The 18,193-nt window shown below is 43.4% G+C and overlaps 1 protein-coding gene across 1 annotated transcript in view; it reads left to right on the top strand.

Moving 5' to 3' along the window:
* Nucleotides 1–338: 338 nt before the first annotated feature.
* CSMD1 (CUB and Sushi multiple domains 1) overlaps nucleotides 339–18,193 on the top strand; it is a 2,028,797-nt gene continuing 2,010,942 nt past the window's right edge. The window contains exon 1 of the mRNA XM_027598604.2: nucleotides 339–714. Coding sequence (XP_027454405.2) covers nucleotides 630–714 — 85 coding nt within the window. The 5' untranslated portion in view covers nucleotides 339–629. The remainder of the gene's footprint in view (nucleotides 715–18,193) is intronic.

Below are 18,193 nucleotides of genomic sequence, written 5' to 3' on the forward strand. Positions count from 1 at the left end.
GGCCGAATGGAGCGCGGCACCGCTCGGGGAGCCCGAGGGCCCGAGGCTGGGCTCTGTCTGGGATTGCGCCGTGCCCAGACTCCTTCCCCTCTCTGTGGGTAGGGATGGTTGAGTCCAGCCGCCACGGCAGCGGCTCCTTGTGCCGCTAGCAGCCTGTCTTCTGCGCTCTCCGCCTTCCCTCTCTAGGCTGGCTCTCCTCCCCCCGCGCCCCCTCCCTCCCTCCCGCAGCTCCCACTCGCTGGCTCTCTCTCCAGCTGCCTGGGCTCCAGGTCTCTCCTGGCTGCGCGCTCGCTCCGCGCCTGCCCCCTCCCGCAGCCTCGCCGCCTTGGTGCCTTCCTGCCCAGCTCGGCCGGCGTGTCCCCGGCCCGGCCCGGCAGCCCGGTCGGCGCTCGGAGCCGCTCAGCCCTGCAGTGGCTCGGGACCGATGCTATGAGAGGGAAGCGAGCCGGGAGCGCAGACCTGCAGGAGGCGTCGGATGCGCGGCCGGTCTGGGGACAGGGATCTGTCTCCGGCTCGCCTTGCCCTCTGGTGATTATTTGGCTCTGTTCATAGCCCTGCCGTTCCTCGGAGGAGACGGGCACATCTGAGAAGAGCCATCGGTGTCGTGTGCGTGTGGAATATCTGCAGACATGACTGCGTGGAGGAAATTCAAGTCGCTGCTCCTGCTTCTGGTGCTGCTGGTTCTGTGCGCGGGGCTCCTCACTGCAGCGAAGGGTAAGACCGTCTTGCTTGCTACCGGGGAGATGGGCGAGCCCTCCGAGGCCCCGTTTGCGAACGCAAGTGTGTGTGTTGAGGAGGGCAGGGTACCCGGGCGCGGGCGTCTGCCGGGGGTTCTCCATCACCGACGCTGGGGGAAGGCAGTGCCCGAGAGCCGGGCTTCCATCGCCTTCTTCCCACCCTTGTCTCCCCCGCCTCTCCTTCCCTTCACTTGGCTGGCACGACATGCTCTCTTTTTCGGTGGTGTGGGTTGTTAGGGAGAAAGAAGCCAGATCCGAGGTGGGCTGAAACTGCGCTGTGGCCGGCGATGTTGCCTGCTTAGAGATGTGGCCCAACGGGTGGCCGTGGCTGGGGTGGTTCCCAGGACTTTGCCCGGACCCCGAGCGGCTGGGAAAGTGGCCCGGGCGAAGCTGGCCTCGCAAGTTCTGGCTCAACAGGGGCTTGGGGGAACCAACAGGCGAGCCTGCCTGCTGTCCAGGCTCCCCGCACCCTTGCACCCACTCGGCGGTCCCTTCTTCCCCCTCCAGCGTACTCAGGGAGTGATGAGGAGCTACCTCCGTAAGGTCGCCCCCGCCTCCCTCTCCCTGGACCTCGCTCCTTGCAAGTTGAAAGGAGCGGGCAAGGTGCGTGAAGAAAGCGGGGAGACCTGGCTGGGGTTCCACCGCAGTTGTATTCGCTGTGGTCTACCCCTTGCCACCTCTGGTCAAGAGAAGGAGTCTCCCTGGGTCAGTCCCGGGGCTCGGAGCTCTGTGAACTTGGTTTTCTCCTTGAAATGAGTTGGGGAATGTTTTCCTCTAACTAGCCTACAGGCTGCAATCTCGGGGCTGGCAATATCTCCAGTACTTGTCTATTCTCTGGGAAAGAAAACAAGCTCCCTCTTGATTCCGGGAGAGGGAAGGGAGGAGGAGGGAGAGAGAGAGGGGATATTGATTGATTTTCACATTGGAAAGTACCTGCCCCCATTTCCTCATTTGGGCCTCCTTGGATGCTTCTCCTATCAATCAACACCCCATCGTCCCACTCCTGGGAATATCTATATCTATATAGATTTTCTTTTCTCTTTACCTTTTTAAAGGATGCTGTCAAATCTTGAGTGTGTGTGTGTTTTCTGATGGCCATTTGCTCTTTCCCCACCTAAAATTCCCCCTTTCCTCTCTAGATTCTTCCATCTTTTTTTTTTTTCCACCCCATTTTCTATTCCTTCAGTGTTCCAGATTCGAGGGTGATTGACAAGGCGAAGGAGGACTATCTCTGGTTCCATTAGGAAACTCCAGATGGGCCTGGGTGGAGAGAGATGGAGAGAATGGCAGATTAGGCTTCCCCTCCTGGCTGCTCTTCTCCACCCGGCGTCTAGGGAGGGTTGAGAGCTGACCGCAAGGCACCAGACCCTCCACGCACGCACTCACCCCTACGAAAGGCTGTCTGTGGGAATGCGCCCCAAGATCTCAGGGAGCGCAAATGTTTGGTGTTAGTCGCCTGAGCTCATGGTCGCTCGGAATCGGGGACCTTCCTGCAGACACCTACCCTCTGCCCACCGGCCCGGCTCGGTCCATCCGCCCCGCCTCGGGCGCTACTGTTGGAGCTGCTGCGGAGGCACGGCCGGCGGAGCAGGGGCCGGTGGGTAGCGGCCTTGGGTCGTGCTGGACTTGTTGGGAACAGAGAGGCGACGCAGGAAAAATCCAGGGCAAAGAGAACTACTCCTGGGAAGTGCGTGCAGGGCTTTTTCTCAGGTCCGGGAAGAGGCCTGCGGACAGGACCTGGCTTTGCCTAGCCAAGCCCCTGCGTGGAGAGGGAACACCTGCTACGCAACTCAGCAAAACTTCCCACCCCTTTCCTCTGCACTCAAAGTCCAGCTGTGCCGGGGGCCGCCTGCTTCCCCCGGCAGGCAGCGCAGCCTCTGAGGGCATTCTCGGTTCCCCGTGGTTCCGCGTGCTCCGAGCGCCCTTCCCCCGCAATTAGCAGGGGCTGCTGCGTGGAGACAGCGGCGGCAGCCCTGCCGGAGCTGCTTAGTAATCCGCACACGTGTGCCCGGCGGATTCCGCCCCCTCGCGGGTGGGCCGAGGCAGTCCGCGGGCCTGGGGGAAGAGGGTGTGTACGGGTAGGTCTTGGGCGGGGTCTACTGGTGCAGATCCTGGGGCTAACCAGGCAAGGGCGCAAAGTCCCGGGCGCCCCGAGGCTGGAGGAGCTGCCGCGGGGAGGAGAGCGCCTCCTGCGCCCTGGGGGTCCCAGGTCAGGGATGTAGAAGCCAAGAAGTGGAGTCCAGGGTCCCAGGCCCCTGGCGCGCGCTGCGTGAGAGTAGGGTGTGCGTGTGTGCATTTGCGCAGGGAGGGGACCGGCCGACCGCGCTCACTGCGCTATTGCGAGCCCTAGGTTGTGGTGGGTGCGCGAGGCTCCTTTATCAGCCCGGCGGGGCCCGCGGGGCTGGGCCGGCGTTTTCTCTGCTCCTGAAGGGTCAAATGCGAGCGCAAGTGGCCGCGTGGGAGCGGGCTGCAGGCGGGAGGCTGGTGACGCCAGCACCGGAGTCGCCCTGAGAACGCCCTGAGAGCTAGGGCGAGGTCACAGTCCCCCTGCCTAGTGAAGCCCTCGTGGTCAAGGTCGGGCCTCTGTCCCGGGCCTTGGGCCCCCGGGGTGCCTGCGAACCCGCCATAGCGCTTCCCCGTGGAGGAGCGCTCGGAGGAAGGTGCCAACCACCGCTGCGGAGCAGCGCAGCGTGCGCCCAGGTGGCGGCTCCCGTTGTGTCGAAGGCAGGAGGAGAGTTTTTGATGCGTGGGGTATAATTCGTGACCTGTTTGCGGAGTCGTGAGAGGCTGCAGGCGGCTGCAGTTTCGGTAATTAGAACCCGGTACCATCACTACCCGGGTCATCAGCTTTAGTTGATTGTGCTTTACGCTTCGGTGCAAACTTGGGGGGTACCCGGAATTCAATTTTAATGTCCTTTTTCTTTTTGATTACTAATATTGTAAAGGTCGAATCCCAAGCGTGCATACCTCCTCAAAAACAGCACATTTTCAGGGACCAAGGGGAGGGAAGAAGGCTTTAAGTGTTTTCATCTAGCAAATAGGTGGCATAACTCATTCGGTGAGCTCTCAGATTTGCACTCTTATCTGGGGCTGATCAATGGGCTGTTTGGGTGCGCAAAGTTTGCTTTGCTTCTAGATTGTTTCTTGTGTCTGTGCAGCGACAAGAATGCAGTGATTTGCAAGCATTACTCAGAAAGCGTCATGAAAACACATAATAGTAGCTCCATGGTCTCCTCATAGGAAGCCTGGGAACTGAAAGGTGGAGTGCTTATCAAAATTCCTAATTCTAACATTCACTAACCCACCCAGCAAAGAGATTTAAGCATGCATTACCAAATTTTCACAGCAACCGTATAACTCAACACGCACATACACACATACAGAGAGAGAGAAAGAGAGAGAGAGAGAGAAGCCTTCCCAAATCTGTGTGTTTCTACATGAGTTACCTTGTTAACAATTCAGATCACCAAGAAGGATGCTGAGCGCTTACATTTGCTGGCCACATTGCGTTGGTTGAGCAACCCCACATGTACTCTCTCCTGGGGAAGCCAGGAATTCTTGTGAATAAATGGCTTTCACAGAACCCCCCCCATATGTTATATACTAAAATGTGAGTCATATAAAGGGAAGTTAAGATTTCTGCATTCATGATTTTCTTACCAAATCATGGGTATTATTATTATTATTATTATTATTATTATTATTTGGTATTGTGAGGGGATTAAGTTTTTGTTTTGTTTTGTTTTTCAATGAAGAACTGTTCAACCAGAAGCACTGGTGCTTCTGGAGCACCTCTATGCTCTTAGTTTGGGATTTTAAATCTGTAGAAAGGTAAGCGAAGGGAAGGCTTTCCTCCAAAGTGGCAGGTTGTGTAAACTTGAATAGTGGGGCAATGGAATCCCAATAAACAAGTGCAGAGGAGCAAATAGCAGGTGGTAAAATGGTCCTAGAATCTGCCCCCACCTCCACAGCATCTCCACCAACACAGGCCCCAGAGGAAAGCGAATCGCTATTTGTATATTGGCTTTCAGCAGGCCAATCATGCTTGATAAGAAGACTGCCTCAGGTACTGATTCTAAGTTCCTACAAACAGGCACAATGGGCTCCTTCTGAGGGCAATGCCTCCTTCCTCTCCAGTTTATTGTCTCAAACAAACACCAACAGTTCTTTGAAAATGTCAAGAAAATGGTTCAGCTTCCTTTAAGAAATAGATAAACAAAGGCTCAGTGACCGCTTAGTGCTCACTGCAGAAGATACAGCAAATCCAGTGTAGACATTTCTAAGCTGTCAAAATGCAAATAGCATATTAAATACTCTGTGCTCTACTGAATTCTAAATGTGCCTCTGGTAGGTTTTCTGCTGAGCTCATAGTGAAAATAAGCCACTACGACTTGCGTACATGCACTTTAAGCTATACTTTCCCCTTTGGCCTTTTATATTTCTTCTCCTTAGGTTCATTTCCCTATAGACTTAAGAAGTTGAATGGGTTCTCCTTGCACAGAGTAGATGACAAAGTTCAGTGGGCTTATTTTAATTGCCTTTGTTGAGCTGATAAATCAGAGGAAAATGTTTGGGTCAAGGTATAGATATTCTACAGCCTACCATTTATGTACCTTTTGGTTGATGAGCATAGGATTACTGGGCCGGCGGCAATAAGGGATAGACTCAGACCAGCTCTACTCCATGGTCTAGCCACTGTAAGGACCAGAGATGGGAATTGCTTGAAACATTAGAACTGGCTTGGCTGTGCCACCTGAAGCAAAGACATAAATACTTTGGCTGGACTGAGACTAATTAGTCCTAAAGAAATCCACCCTCTGACCTTGTCTTCGGTTGTAGGGCCCCTTGTGCTTAGGTCACTGGATGTCCACTTCAGGACCACCTGTCACTGTGCAAACTGAACAATCGCATTGAACTGCTTGCATCAGTGCAAGGAAGTAGGCCTCTTCCACAATGACTTTAAGATGACTTTATTTTTGATTAATTGTCTAAATGTGAGGTAGAATTTCCTCCCTAGGACTGAGGTTGATAAGGGATAGAATTAAAATTCCTATTATATAAAAAAAAAATGGAAGAAGATCGTTTCATTGAACTGGTTAAAATGGACTGATGGTAGGAGTTTTGTGAAAATAACACCTTGTTGCAGTTTTGGGTTTTTTGTGTTTTTATTTTTTGTTTTTGTTGTTTTGTTTTTTTCCCAGCAAAGCAACCTCTTTGGATGCAGCATGAAACACTTTTTTTTTTTCCCCTTTTGAGTTTAGCTGTAATTTCTCTAAACCATTTATATCAACCACTAATTTCTGGGAGAGGAAAATGCCACCATTGCTTTAGGGAAGTTGCATGATCTATCTTCATCCCTAACATCTTCATTCTAGCTGGATGAGAGATTTCATCATCCACTAGGCACACTGTCTCATTTAACAAAATCTATTCCTGAATATATTATAAACATTCTACTGAGGAATAACATTTCAACAAATTAACTTGATTTAGAGTCATTGTTACTTTGACCCACAGTGGCAACATTTATCTCTGGCTAAAACTTCTTTGGTGAATGAAAAAAACATGCAAGCATGGGCCCCTATTAAAAATATTTCCTATATCTTTTATGTCTCCTACATTCTGCAATTTATTCATTGACATCTTCCTGCTTTATCTTACACTAGTTTTAGCTTGGGGAAAGCTGTAAGAGGGAAAGGGACATTTCAGTATTACCATTCTCTCCAAATATAAGTAGAATAAAAGGGATCCATCTTGATACTAACAGTCTTAATATTTCCAGTCTTCTACCTTAATACTAACAAGCTTAATGTAATTTTGTCCCATTGCTAGTAAAATAATAAATCATGAATAATACTTTGTGCTTTAAAAATTACCCTTGTTACTGATGTGAGATCAAAGGAAATATAGTCTGGAGAGGTCAAGTTGTTGGTGGCATTTCTCAGTTTTTTCACCCATGAGTCACTTTTAGAATATTGCAATCTGAGACTTAAATTATGTGAAATATCGGCCCTATTCTTGGTCTTGTGTACTTTGGAGATTCTCCACCTCAATAAAATTCAAGAAAAACTAATATGGCATATAGATATTACAGATGAACCTCCAACTTTCTGCCTGAATGATCCAGATAATTGTAAGCCACATAAGCTGCAAGAGAATCAGAGCAGATTTTGAGGATTTGGAACATTTCCCCATGGTATTACTGTGGCAACCTTCTGTTTTTTTGTACTAAACATGTCACCTTTATCATGGTAGATGTTGGCTTTATGACCATGATGTAGAGTTTTTGAGTAGACTTTTGCAAACTCTGTGTGCATAAGAATCACTGGAGGTCTTGTTTAAATGCAAATTCTAAGGCCTCTTCCCCCAAGGATTCTCAATAAATGAGTTTTTGATGGTATCAGAAATCTGCATTTATATATGTGTCTATGTTATGTATCTATCTACTAATCCTCCCTCCCTTTCAATAAAAGGCATCAGAATCTAATAACCTCTTCATTGAGACTTCACAGGCTAACTAGCCCCCACTGGTTTCAAGATGAATACACTATATTATGAAATTGTGCAATTATTTCAGAAGTTTTCTTCTTTATCATTAGGGCCTCCAACATCGGGTTCATCATTCTATGCTGTTTTTCATCCTTTTTTTTTTTTTTTAATGGTTTGCCAGTAAAGTTGAGATTCAAGCTCCTTGTCCATAATATTTATATTATGGGAAGACTTCAGGTGATAATTATATTCTTTCATATAAAAATACTGTGCAAATGAATGATTTTATTTTCTTTTACTGTTTAGTGTACTCTGATATGATTAGCGTTATGTAAGAAAGAGCTAAATGTGAGATTAAAATTAGAATTATTTGGGGAGTGATCTCTAATGAATTAAAAGCCTTTGAAATTAATTGTGAATTCTAAGCAGTCATTTTCCAGATGCCTGGTGAATCCCTATGCCTTTATTCAGAGAAACTTATTTATTTCTCCTCTTGTTTTTAATAGTGTCTTTATTGATCTTTTTACAAGTGAGTAATTTTCTGTATGAAGTTGATATTCATGTAAAATATATAGGGAACTCTCACCATTGATGTTTCTATAAAATCCCACACCCTCGACACACTGTGCTTCTTACACTCTTGCCTGATGACTCTCCGAGTGGATTGTCCCTTCCTTTTTCTATCAGTAAATTGATAATTAAGACTACAAACCTATGACTTTTATGCAAATGGATAATCTTCAGGGTAACTGAAATTGAAACACAGCTCATTCTTATGAAAATGGGTTCTGCTGGAGTTAAGGATATTCACTTCTCTTTCAAAGAATGGACCATGAGAGTATTGTTCAGAGGCCATCAACAATTTTTGTCTCCATGTTTCAAACTCTTTCTTTTTATGGTTGGGAAAGTGGTGTACTTTGATGTATAATACAGCTGTGGATAGTTAAGACTTGCAGGGAATGATTGGCACTTCTTACAGAAAAGAAGAGGGACCCTAACAACATAAGAAAGGTCACATTTTTACAAGAAATTAACTGAATTGAGCAGATACTTCCCTTTATGCTCTAGAAATGTAAATTTCTTCAGCATCAATCTGGCATTTCTTGTTCATCTCATTCTTTTTCTCCCTTCTTTACAAAATATAATTATTGTGAACAACTTAAGACAAATCCAGCATTTAGATTTTATTTTGTTTGTGGTATTGGCTATATACATGAAGTTGCAGTTTACCTGATCAAGAGGCATGCTCCATTTTCCAAGGGAACAATGTGAAATTTTCAAACTCTAATAAATCCCAACACTTTTTTTTTAAATTGTAGATGATATCAAGAGAAAGTCAAGTGAGAAAAATCACCTTGTTACTGTTAGGTGGCATTATTTTTTATTGATATATATTAATATATATATTGATATATATATTTAAGTATTTATATTTAAGTGTGTGTGTGTGTGTGTGTGTGTGTGTGTATTTAAGTATTTAGGTAGAACTACTATTATTTGTGGGAAATATATATCGTGTTAATCTGTTACCATCCTAAACAATGAAGACCTGGGAGTCTGAGAAGAGATTTGGGAAGTCTAGATTCTTAAATAGAATTAGTGTAGTCATTTTGTTCACTTGAAGAGTTATGGTGTATACCAAGCAGAATAACTCAATTCCGTATAACTGAAATGCATGAGTTCTTTACTATTTACCTACACACATTAGTAATGAAGATGCTGAATCTGTGCTTGCCCTCAAGGAGCTTTCATTGTTACTAAAAACTACAACAAAACCCTTAAGTTATTGACTTAATTAGTATGTGTTCAAATAATGGACTATGATACAGACAGCAAATGTCATGCGGATGTAGGGGAGGAGCTCCCATAGGAGGCGGGAAATTGGTCCTGCCTCCAAGAGTGGAGGAGAAAGGGACAAAGTGGGTAAGAATGAAGGTGTTGAATGAGAAATGGCTTTTTTTTTTTTACCCCAACAATAGTGAGAGTCAGCTTAACTGTTTAGCATATAGATGAGCCTATAAGTATTGATGCTTCTCAGATATTCTATGGCTCCTGAAAGCTAAAAGTCCAAATGTGAAGGAATTAACTACTGCCCTGGGAGAGTGTCCTGAAATAGGCAAATATGCAACTTAATGGGAGCCTCACCTCCTTTATTCACACAGCCTGTGGGTCACTCTCTTGTTTGGACTAAGAATCTGTTTCTGAGAAACAAATATTTTTGCCCTTTTAAAACTTTCTCCCAGGCTCCATGAGTGATGCTCTTACTGTTGTTTTTGTTGTAATGACTCCCAGAAAATTATACTGACAGAGCCCTGGGTGTGTGTGTTGGTGGGGCAGGGGGAGGCACGTTATGGTTACTGGTTTACTGGCAGTGTGTACTGGTGCCTTAAGTACTGTATGTATTTCTACACAATACAGTGTGCTTTCCCCAAACTGACTTTCCAGTCCTTTATAATCTGGCTTCAGTCTCTCTGTCCAGTTCTATCTCTGTGCTTCCTGCTAGTGACTTCCACTCCAATCATATCAGTGTAATGCACACCTTAAGTGCACCTGGCTCCCCTCGATCTCAAGCCCACTCAGCTCTGAGTCCCTTTCTAGGTACCTCACCCATGTTTGACCACCCGGTCTCTCTGTCTTCTGCATTTCTTTGTCACTTACCATGTTTCACAATCACCGCTCATCACATAACCCTGTGAGTTTAGGATCTTCAAAAAAAGTATAGTTTGTTTGCTGGTTTTGTTTCTTACTTGGTAGATTTAAAGTCCCACAAAATTAAAAGGCACTCTTCCAACTCTCAAACTATTGTAGTGTTTCTTTATACATTCACTATTTCTTCAGTGAATAAACAAATGTTCTCATAGATGTGACTCTGTCGATTTATTGAGTCAAATTAATGTGTTGAAAATATTTTTTGAAGACTCCTAGAAAATAGATGACTTGTGGAAGGTATCAGGAATGACCTCCTCAAGTCATGAAGAAATGCATTGTGATTTATTTATTCACATACCCAGACTAGAACTTGTCAAAATAACTAACTTTGAAACCCTATATCCAAATTACCATTTTGCTGTGCTTATTTGATTCATTTGTTTCTTTTCATAATTGTTTTTATATGCAAAGTAACTTGTCTGGGGCATTTGCATTTTTTTCCCCTAGTGATAATAATTTAATGATATTAGAGCTGGTACAGAAGATATGTCAGCTTACAATTGTCATTTTGATCTTCATGACTATTTCATGTCTCAGCTTTTTAATTTAAAAGAATTACATAAGACAGTTATGGAACAAAGAAGAACTTATCAGTCTCTTTCTTTTGCCACCACAATTACAAAATTACCTTTCCCGTGTTCTTTCATGGCGACAAGAGAACCTGAAGGGACACGTTGTCAGGTATTTAAAAGATGACTGGTCTTCGGACCCGAAAGTACAAAAACTATAGCCACACCAAACTTTGGGGCATGATTTCTACCTCCTAGCCTGTGTGTTTTTATATTTAAGAACAGATCCTGTGAGTAGGTGGTGGGCGGAATGTGTAAGAGATCTGGTCTTGCTTCTGCAGCCTTAAAATCAGAATATGAGATTTGAGCCACTTTTTTATGCCTGTTATTTTCAATTTATTTTACTTTTTTATTTTAATTTAAAAGTTATTTGAATCTAGTTGACACACAATATTACATCAGTTTCAGGTGTACAACCTAGTGATTCAACTTCTCCATACATTCTGCCATGCTGACCACAAGTGTAGCTACCATCTGTCACCATCCAACACAGTACAACACTGCAGACCTTATTATTTTTATGCCTTTTAATGACTACTCACCCTTTGGCCCAAATGAAGGAGGGGTAGAGACAGAAAGCCAAGGGCATTTAGAGCAAGATCACATTATGTTGTCCTCTGTTCCCCACATTTCTCTTCTCTGCAGCACCTGACGGCCCAAGCAACAGTTAAGAGCTAGAAAACAGTTATGAAGGACAAATTGGAGGGGAAGTCCATCTCACTACTGTTTGCAATAGCTGTCTAATCGCTGTGTAACATGATTACCTCAAATCCACCAGTTGACACAACACACATGTAGGATCTTAAACTTCCTGGTGGTCAGGGGTTCTGCACATAGCTGGGCTGGGGCTCACAAGCTATCATCAGGGTCTTGGCTGGGACTTCATTCTCATCTGGAGCTCAGCTGGGGATGGACCCACTCCTAGCATGACTCAGGGGCTGGCGGAATTCCGTTCCTTGTGGTTGTAGGGCTGTGAGCTTAAGTTTATTGCAGGTGATTGGCCGGAACTCACCCTCAGTTCCTAGAGGCTGTCCATGGTTTCTTGCCGCGTGCAGCTTCCCAACATGGCTCAAAGCCAGGGAGGGAGGGAGAGACTCAGGAAAATCAGGTGCTGCAATATTACATGTAATCACATGATCACAGACACACAGTCCCATGTAGTCCGTCATTTTAACCCTATTTGATTGGTTAGAAACAAGACCCAGGCCATGTTCTCTTCACGGGGAGGAGAACTACACAAAGGCATAAACACCAGGAGGTAGGGATCATGGTGGCCACCTTAAGAGTCTATCCACTACACATTCCTAGAGATAAGTAAGAGCATCATATAGTCAATAAGCAAAGGCCCTAGGACCTGACTAAAAACGGGCAACAAATATAAATATTTTGCATAAAGAACAAAAATAAATAACATAGGAAAAGATCCCTAAACTTATTGATCAAAAAAATGTGCATTAAACAATGCCATTCCACCCCCCCAATGCATTTGTGAAACTGTAATTCATATATCCCATGTTAACAAGCAGATAGGGAGACCACATCCATACACCATTATACATGTAGAAAAAGTTTAGTGGGGAGAAAAGTTGTCCATACCAATCAAAATTCTAAAATATCAGGTATTTTAACCCAGAAATGTAATACATTTGGGAGCAATATATGCTTATTTATTTTTAGCTGTCCCTCTAACAGTGAAAAAATGGACAGAGCTTAAATGTCCATTATTCTAAAATAGCTAAATAAATTGTGCAACACACTGTATAGTCTACATGCAAGTGTTTCCATGGTAAAAGACTGAGGTGAAAATTCAAAATACTATGTACATTTTGCCTCCATCTTCATGTAGGGAAAAAGGAAGCGACTTCTATGTATCTGAAATATCTGAAAAGATGCATATATTACAGCAAAGGTGTTTAAATGTATGATTTTTGGACAATTATGTCAGTTATCTCTAAATAAAATAATAGTTCTTAAATTAAAAAAAAAGATTATTTGGAAAAAAAGAAAAAGGACAAGTAGCTCCTATCAAACCATTGATGAGAAGAGTAGAGGCAGATTATGAGATTTTTGAACTGGAGCTGACCTTCAGGTTTATTATAAAAACTCTCCTTGTACTTATATCCGAGAACTCAAGTGTCTTGGACAAATTCCTAAGGAAATTTAAGGCGGAACTCAGTGTAAGTGAACATTATTCTTACGGGAGCCCACATGCCTTTTGATGACCAACATTCTAGGTCCCCACTCCGGAGCAGACTGTCCATCTGTCTCCCCAAGTCCTGCCTCTCTATCCCACTCTGGTGGGAACACAGCTCGGCACTGAGTGTTTTGCCTAACGTGATGCTCTGGGAATGCAGTGTGGCTAGAAAAATTCTAGGGTTAAGTTGAGAGCCTAGATCATCCTGGCAGCTGGAGGAGTACCACGCTCACCTTCACACTTCTGAGATGGTGCACAACCACTGGGCGGGCTATGGGACCCTCAGGAGGATGAAACGTGTTAAACGATTATACTGCTTTGTTAAAATGTTAACTACAGTAATTTCTTTTAGGTTGCTGAAAACCCAGTGTTGTGATGCCTTTGTGTTAGCTGGTTCATATGTTTCACATCAGCATAATTGGGGTGACATATTTGCCACTGTGGAATATTTAATTCTGAATAACTTAATATGTTAAATTCTACCACTCTGAAATATTTATTCATTGGGACTACTCCAATTAATACAATTAGACAATTCTATGCTTAAATTTCTTAATGATTAAAATAACTTGAATTAGGAAATAACTTTTCTGAAGTGAAAACTTGTTCATTCTTTAAATTGGCAGTTCATGTCAGGTGATGGAAATAATTCATCTGAGTTTTCCTGTGCTCGGGTGTTCTGTCATGAAGATAACTACACAAAATGCTGGGTTTCATGTGCTTGATGGCTTCCTCTGGGAAGCTGGGCACTCAGGGCTCTGTCCCTGTGTCTGCCCCTCAGAGTATGTGCCTTGAGAAACAGGAAACTCTCTGACATGAGGTTTTCTCATCTTTGCAAAAGGGATGTTAACTGGACTCAATATTATAAAAGTTAGATGAATAAGCATATATAGAAGGCTTAGAGCAGTGCTTGGCAGTTACTAATCTTAAATAAATGTTAACAACTGTTTTGTTATAACAACTAGGAAATGAGATTATCAATTCAGGATACTTCAGGCCCCAGAAGTAATATCGGAGAAAACCTTATTTTTTTGGGAGAAAAATTACTTATAAGTGAAGATTAATAATTATATTTGGATATGTTTCTTATATTTATAAGAAGAATCCTGATCCTCATTTCTAGAATTTTTTTAGGTTGTCCAAAATGCTTTTCCATTCCTTACTTCATTTACAGACACACAAAAATTACTGAGATTTCTCAGAAAGGTCAAGGGCCAATAAGAGCAAAGTCATAATTTGACCTGTGTGTCACATTCAGCTTGAATAATATTAAATGCTCAGTAAAGCCACTTAGAGATGTGTTTTATAGTCATTTATGACCAGAAAGCCTTGCATTTGAAGTGACCATGAGAAGAACAATAAAAGAAAATAGTAGAACACTTTTCAAAGTAAGACTGTTCTGAAGAGTAATCTGTCTACATGTCCAGTGTATTGGTTGTGAGTATTCACAACAACCATGCGATGCTTTTGTGTTCTGAAAGAGTGCATATATTTTTCTAACTGCTTAGTTTTGCCCAAGAAAAGTATCTGAGGCTATTTATTTATTTATTTTCTGAGGCTATTCTAAAAGGATCATTGGAAATGGGACGATTTGCTGGTTGAGCCTTGCGAAAACATAGATAGATTAGATCCTAATGGGCAGTATAGTAAATCTCTCACCTTTCTGAAAGTACAGTCAGTGAAGTTGGAGACTCTCAGGTGATTAGAATCCTTAAAATCGTTAGGGCCTTATCCACTGACTGAAACCCTTATTTTTCCCACTAAACATGGGGCAATCAATCATGCTAAGTCAGTCAATATAATCTGGCCTTTTTCTTCTGGTTTAGGCTTTCCAGTGTAATGTCTAATGACTCAAGTATGATTGACCATTGAATTGAGAAAACTGCTCATACCTCATCTGCCTGCTCTAAGGCCGGACAGCAGTGTCGAGATGTTGAAAAATAGTGGTCTCTGTGTTTGAAAGCCCAAGTTAGTGACAAAACTAAACCCAAAATTGTGATGTTAGAATAAGATGTTCTTTCCAGGGTCACATGACTGAGACATTCAGAAGAGGCTACTTAGAACTCCAGTGGCCATTAGAGACATACAGACTCTTCGATGTCAGCTCTACCTAGTTTGGCTGTCACCACAAACATCTGTGTTTCTCATCCCTGCTCTGGCCAAGCACTCACCGACACTGAAACCTTGTAAACATAGCAACTCTGCAGGTCCTGCAGAGAAGAAGGACTTGTTAGGTCTCGGGTGTGAGATCCAGCCATTCCATGGATTTCATGGATGCTCCTCATTGTGCTCAGGGTCCTGCTGCAGGGCCCGTGGCTTCAGGTCCCCATGGTATATCTCCTCCAGCAAACACCAGCCTGGAAGCAGCTGGTGTTGTGGTTTGTCACTTGGCTTTGAATGCAGTCTTGTTAGGAGACACTCACTCAACATTTCTTCAACAAGTGACCTGAGAACTGGGGACTGTGTGCCTTATGATGCAGTACTTCGAAAGAATGTGCATTCAAGAGAGTGAGCTCAGTGCCATAAACCCAAATGTGGTCTTGAGTAGGCGTCCTCTAGGTGATCTCAAGAGCTCTGAGATTTTAAGTTTTGGGGCCACTTTTAGAGTCCAGGGAGGAAGAGACATTTTTTTTCCCCGTGTGCAGAAGTCCATGACCCCACACTCTGCACTCACACACAAGAGTTTCCTCTGGGGGTGCCTGGGTGGCTCAGATGGTTAAGCATCTGCCTTTAGCTCAGGTCATGATCCCAGGGTCCTGGGATCCAGTCCCGCATTGGGCTCCCTGCTCCTTGGGAGGCTGCTTCTCCCTCTGCCTCTCTCTCTCTCTCTGTCTCTCATGAATAAATAAATAAAAAATCTTAAAAAAAAAAAAAGAGTTTCCTCTGGCTAAAAGTCATTTGGCCTGTGCCATAGAAAGGGCTGCTCAATGAGTCTGTGATAACTGGTGCTGTGTTACTGATGCGAAACACGCATAACTCTCCTCACCTCTTTCAGAGAGTGGAATTTTAACTTCTAGTCTTTGCAAAGTAGTTCATAGCCTATTTGGCTATTCTTGAAGGATCTATATGATCAATTAGATATCTTTTTTTTAATGAGATAGTAATTAGTTAACAAGTAAAACACTAATGGTCAACACTGTATAAAAAATTTCAGGACACATGATTGTTGAACGGGTAAACCATCCAGAGAATAATACCTGCATGACTGTTGGCAGAGAAAATGGTATAAAAACGAGTACCTCACCAACACTTACCATGGTCAGTTCAAGTGCAGATGGGAGACATCTGACAAATTGTAGTATTAGAAGAAAAAGACAACAACAGATACCATCATTTGGCCAATGCAGAAAACATTCAGTGCTCTAGTGGGTTTTCTTTGTTTACAGCTGGCTGGCAGACTGTCTCGGCATACCCTTAAGGACAGTTGCGCTGAAGTGGCACTTAAATGAATATTTGATGAAGAAAGAGATCATTGGAGGGAAGGGATGTGTAACATACCTACCAAATCAAATTTATTTCCACAGGGACACATTTCCAACAGGTCCATGCAGGGTGTGGCGGGGTGGGGTTAACACAGATAAGAATGTTGAAACAAAATGCCATCTTGGTTTTATTAGGATGGACAGGGTAGTTGTAGATGAGTTTCAACACATGACAGGTTTGTTTTTAAGCCAGTTTTAAATTACGGAACTCTTTTGGACCAGTTAAAAAAATCAGTTTGAAGAGTTTCATCTGTATTGAACTTCATGCGTGCAAAGAGCTAAAACAGTACGTGATACTAGAGGAACATTATGAATCTTTTGACATATTTTCATTAAAAGTATATTTAAGAACAAACTATTTTTTTGCATCTTGTTAAGATGCCTTTACTAATTTAGTATAGGCTATAAATATAGGAAATAAGTCTAAGGCACATGAAGAAGACAGAAGACAAGGGGTGGCTACAGAGTCTGGGCTTTTATTCCATGTATTTGTAGATAAAGGGGAAAAAAAGTGATTTGTGCTGGCACCATAACAATTAAAAACCGATTATTGACTCTTATATTTAGGAAGTTATTACATACAACTAAACAAAAGTTCCATTTCAATCCAGAAAGGCATAAACATCCATCAGACAATGGTTCTTCCTTCAAGCAGATTTTCTCATAATAAAGAATTTTTTTTTCAGAGGTGGCCAATGTGAGCAACACAGGGAACAATTTGAGTCCTTCCTGACCAGCTCATCTCAGATTGCTCTGGGCTCCACAAACAGTATCTGCTGTTTGTTTGTTTTTTTTTTTTTCTTTCTTGTTATTGCAAATAATGCACACACAATTTATGACTGTGACAGGATTATCATAGTCTTTACTGCCGGAGTGTTTGGCTGGCCTCTTTGTTTACACAGTACATCAGATGAAGCCACAAAGAGCCCGTGGTGGGTAACTGTCCTCTGGCCTACTTGTCGAATCACCCTATGGCATTTTGGAGTAACACCTGTACCTGGAGCCTACAGGATGGGGTTTCTAGTCCAAGCTCTGCTATATTCTAGTTTTGGGACCTCCAAATGGGGTGCTTTGGTTTATTTGTCAGAGAAGGAAGTGATTTGGCTCCTTCCCTTTCTGCCCTGACATTCTTTGACTTCTGTTCTAAGTATAGCTGCAATCAACTAATCAATACATACTTAGAGGGTTACAGCAGAGTGGCCTAAATTCAATAAGGCCACTTGCAGCCAGGAGGTAGACATAATCCATGGTGTGTGTGTGTGTGTGTGTGTGTGTGTGTGTGTGTGTGTGTGTGTGTGTGTGTGATTTTTCTTTTTCCTTTCGTATTTATAATGCATTGAACTCAGTAATCTGCAGCTTCTCTCCTCAAATGACATACAGCAGATACTTCCTTTAATTAGTGTAAGTTGAAATTGATTACTCTCTGGGCCTATTTGCTCTGATATTTTCACAACCCCTTTGAGAAATAGAAGTCACCTTGGTGTATTCCAGGCACTGGTGTCTCTTGTCTCTCCTAATTCAGTGGAACCCCCAGGTCTCACTGACCATCTGCGTTACATGGGTCTTGTCCTTCTGGAAAGGTATGTGTCCATTGTGACTTTGGGGTATAGATATACCTCCTTTTCCAGCTCTGTCCCTGAATGTGAATGCTTCCAGGAGATCTGTAGGAAAAGCATCTATATCCTCAGAGTTCACTTTCTATAAATTTTGGAATTAAATCTACTGTTTAATAATTTTTTTCAAACCACAGTATCAACCTTAACATTTATTATTTATGTGGAAGTTTATATAGTTGCAAAGTACTTATAATACCTAATAGCATACACCATTTGTGGGAGACAGCTCAATACTCTATCTTATCATCTCATATTCTCCTGACAGGGAACTTGAGGCTCAAAAGTCACCTTCTGGCCTTGTGTTTTGGGTTCAAGAATGAAGACCAGGGGCATTCTTCTCCAATCTGTCTTAATGAGAGATTCCCTGAATCTAATCATTCTTTCTCCTTCATTTCCA

Source organism: Zalophus californianus, chromosome 2, assembly GCF_009762305.2.
Source record: "Zalophus californianus isolate mZalCal1 chromosome 2, mZalCal1.pri.v2, whole genome shotgun sequence".
NCBI classification, from domain to species: domain Eukaryota; kingdom Metazoa; phylum Chordata; class Mammalia; order Carnivora; family Otariidae; genus Zalophus; species Zalophus californianus.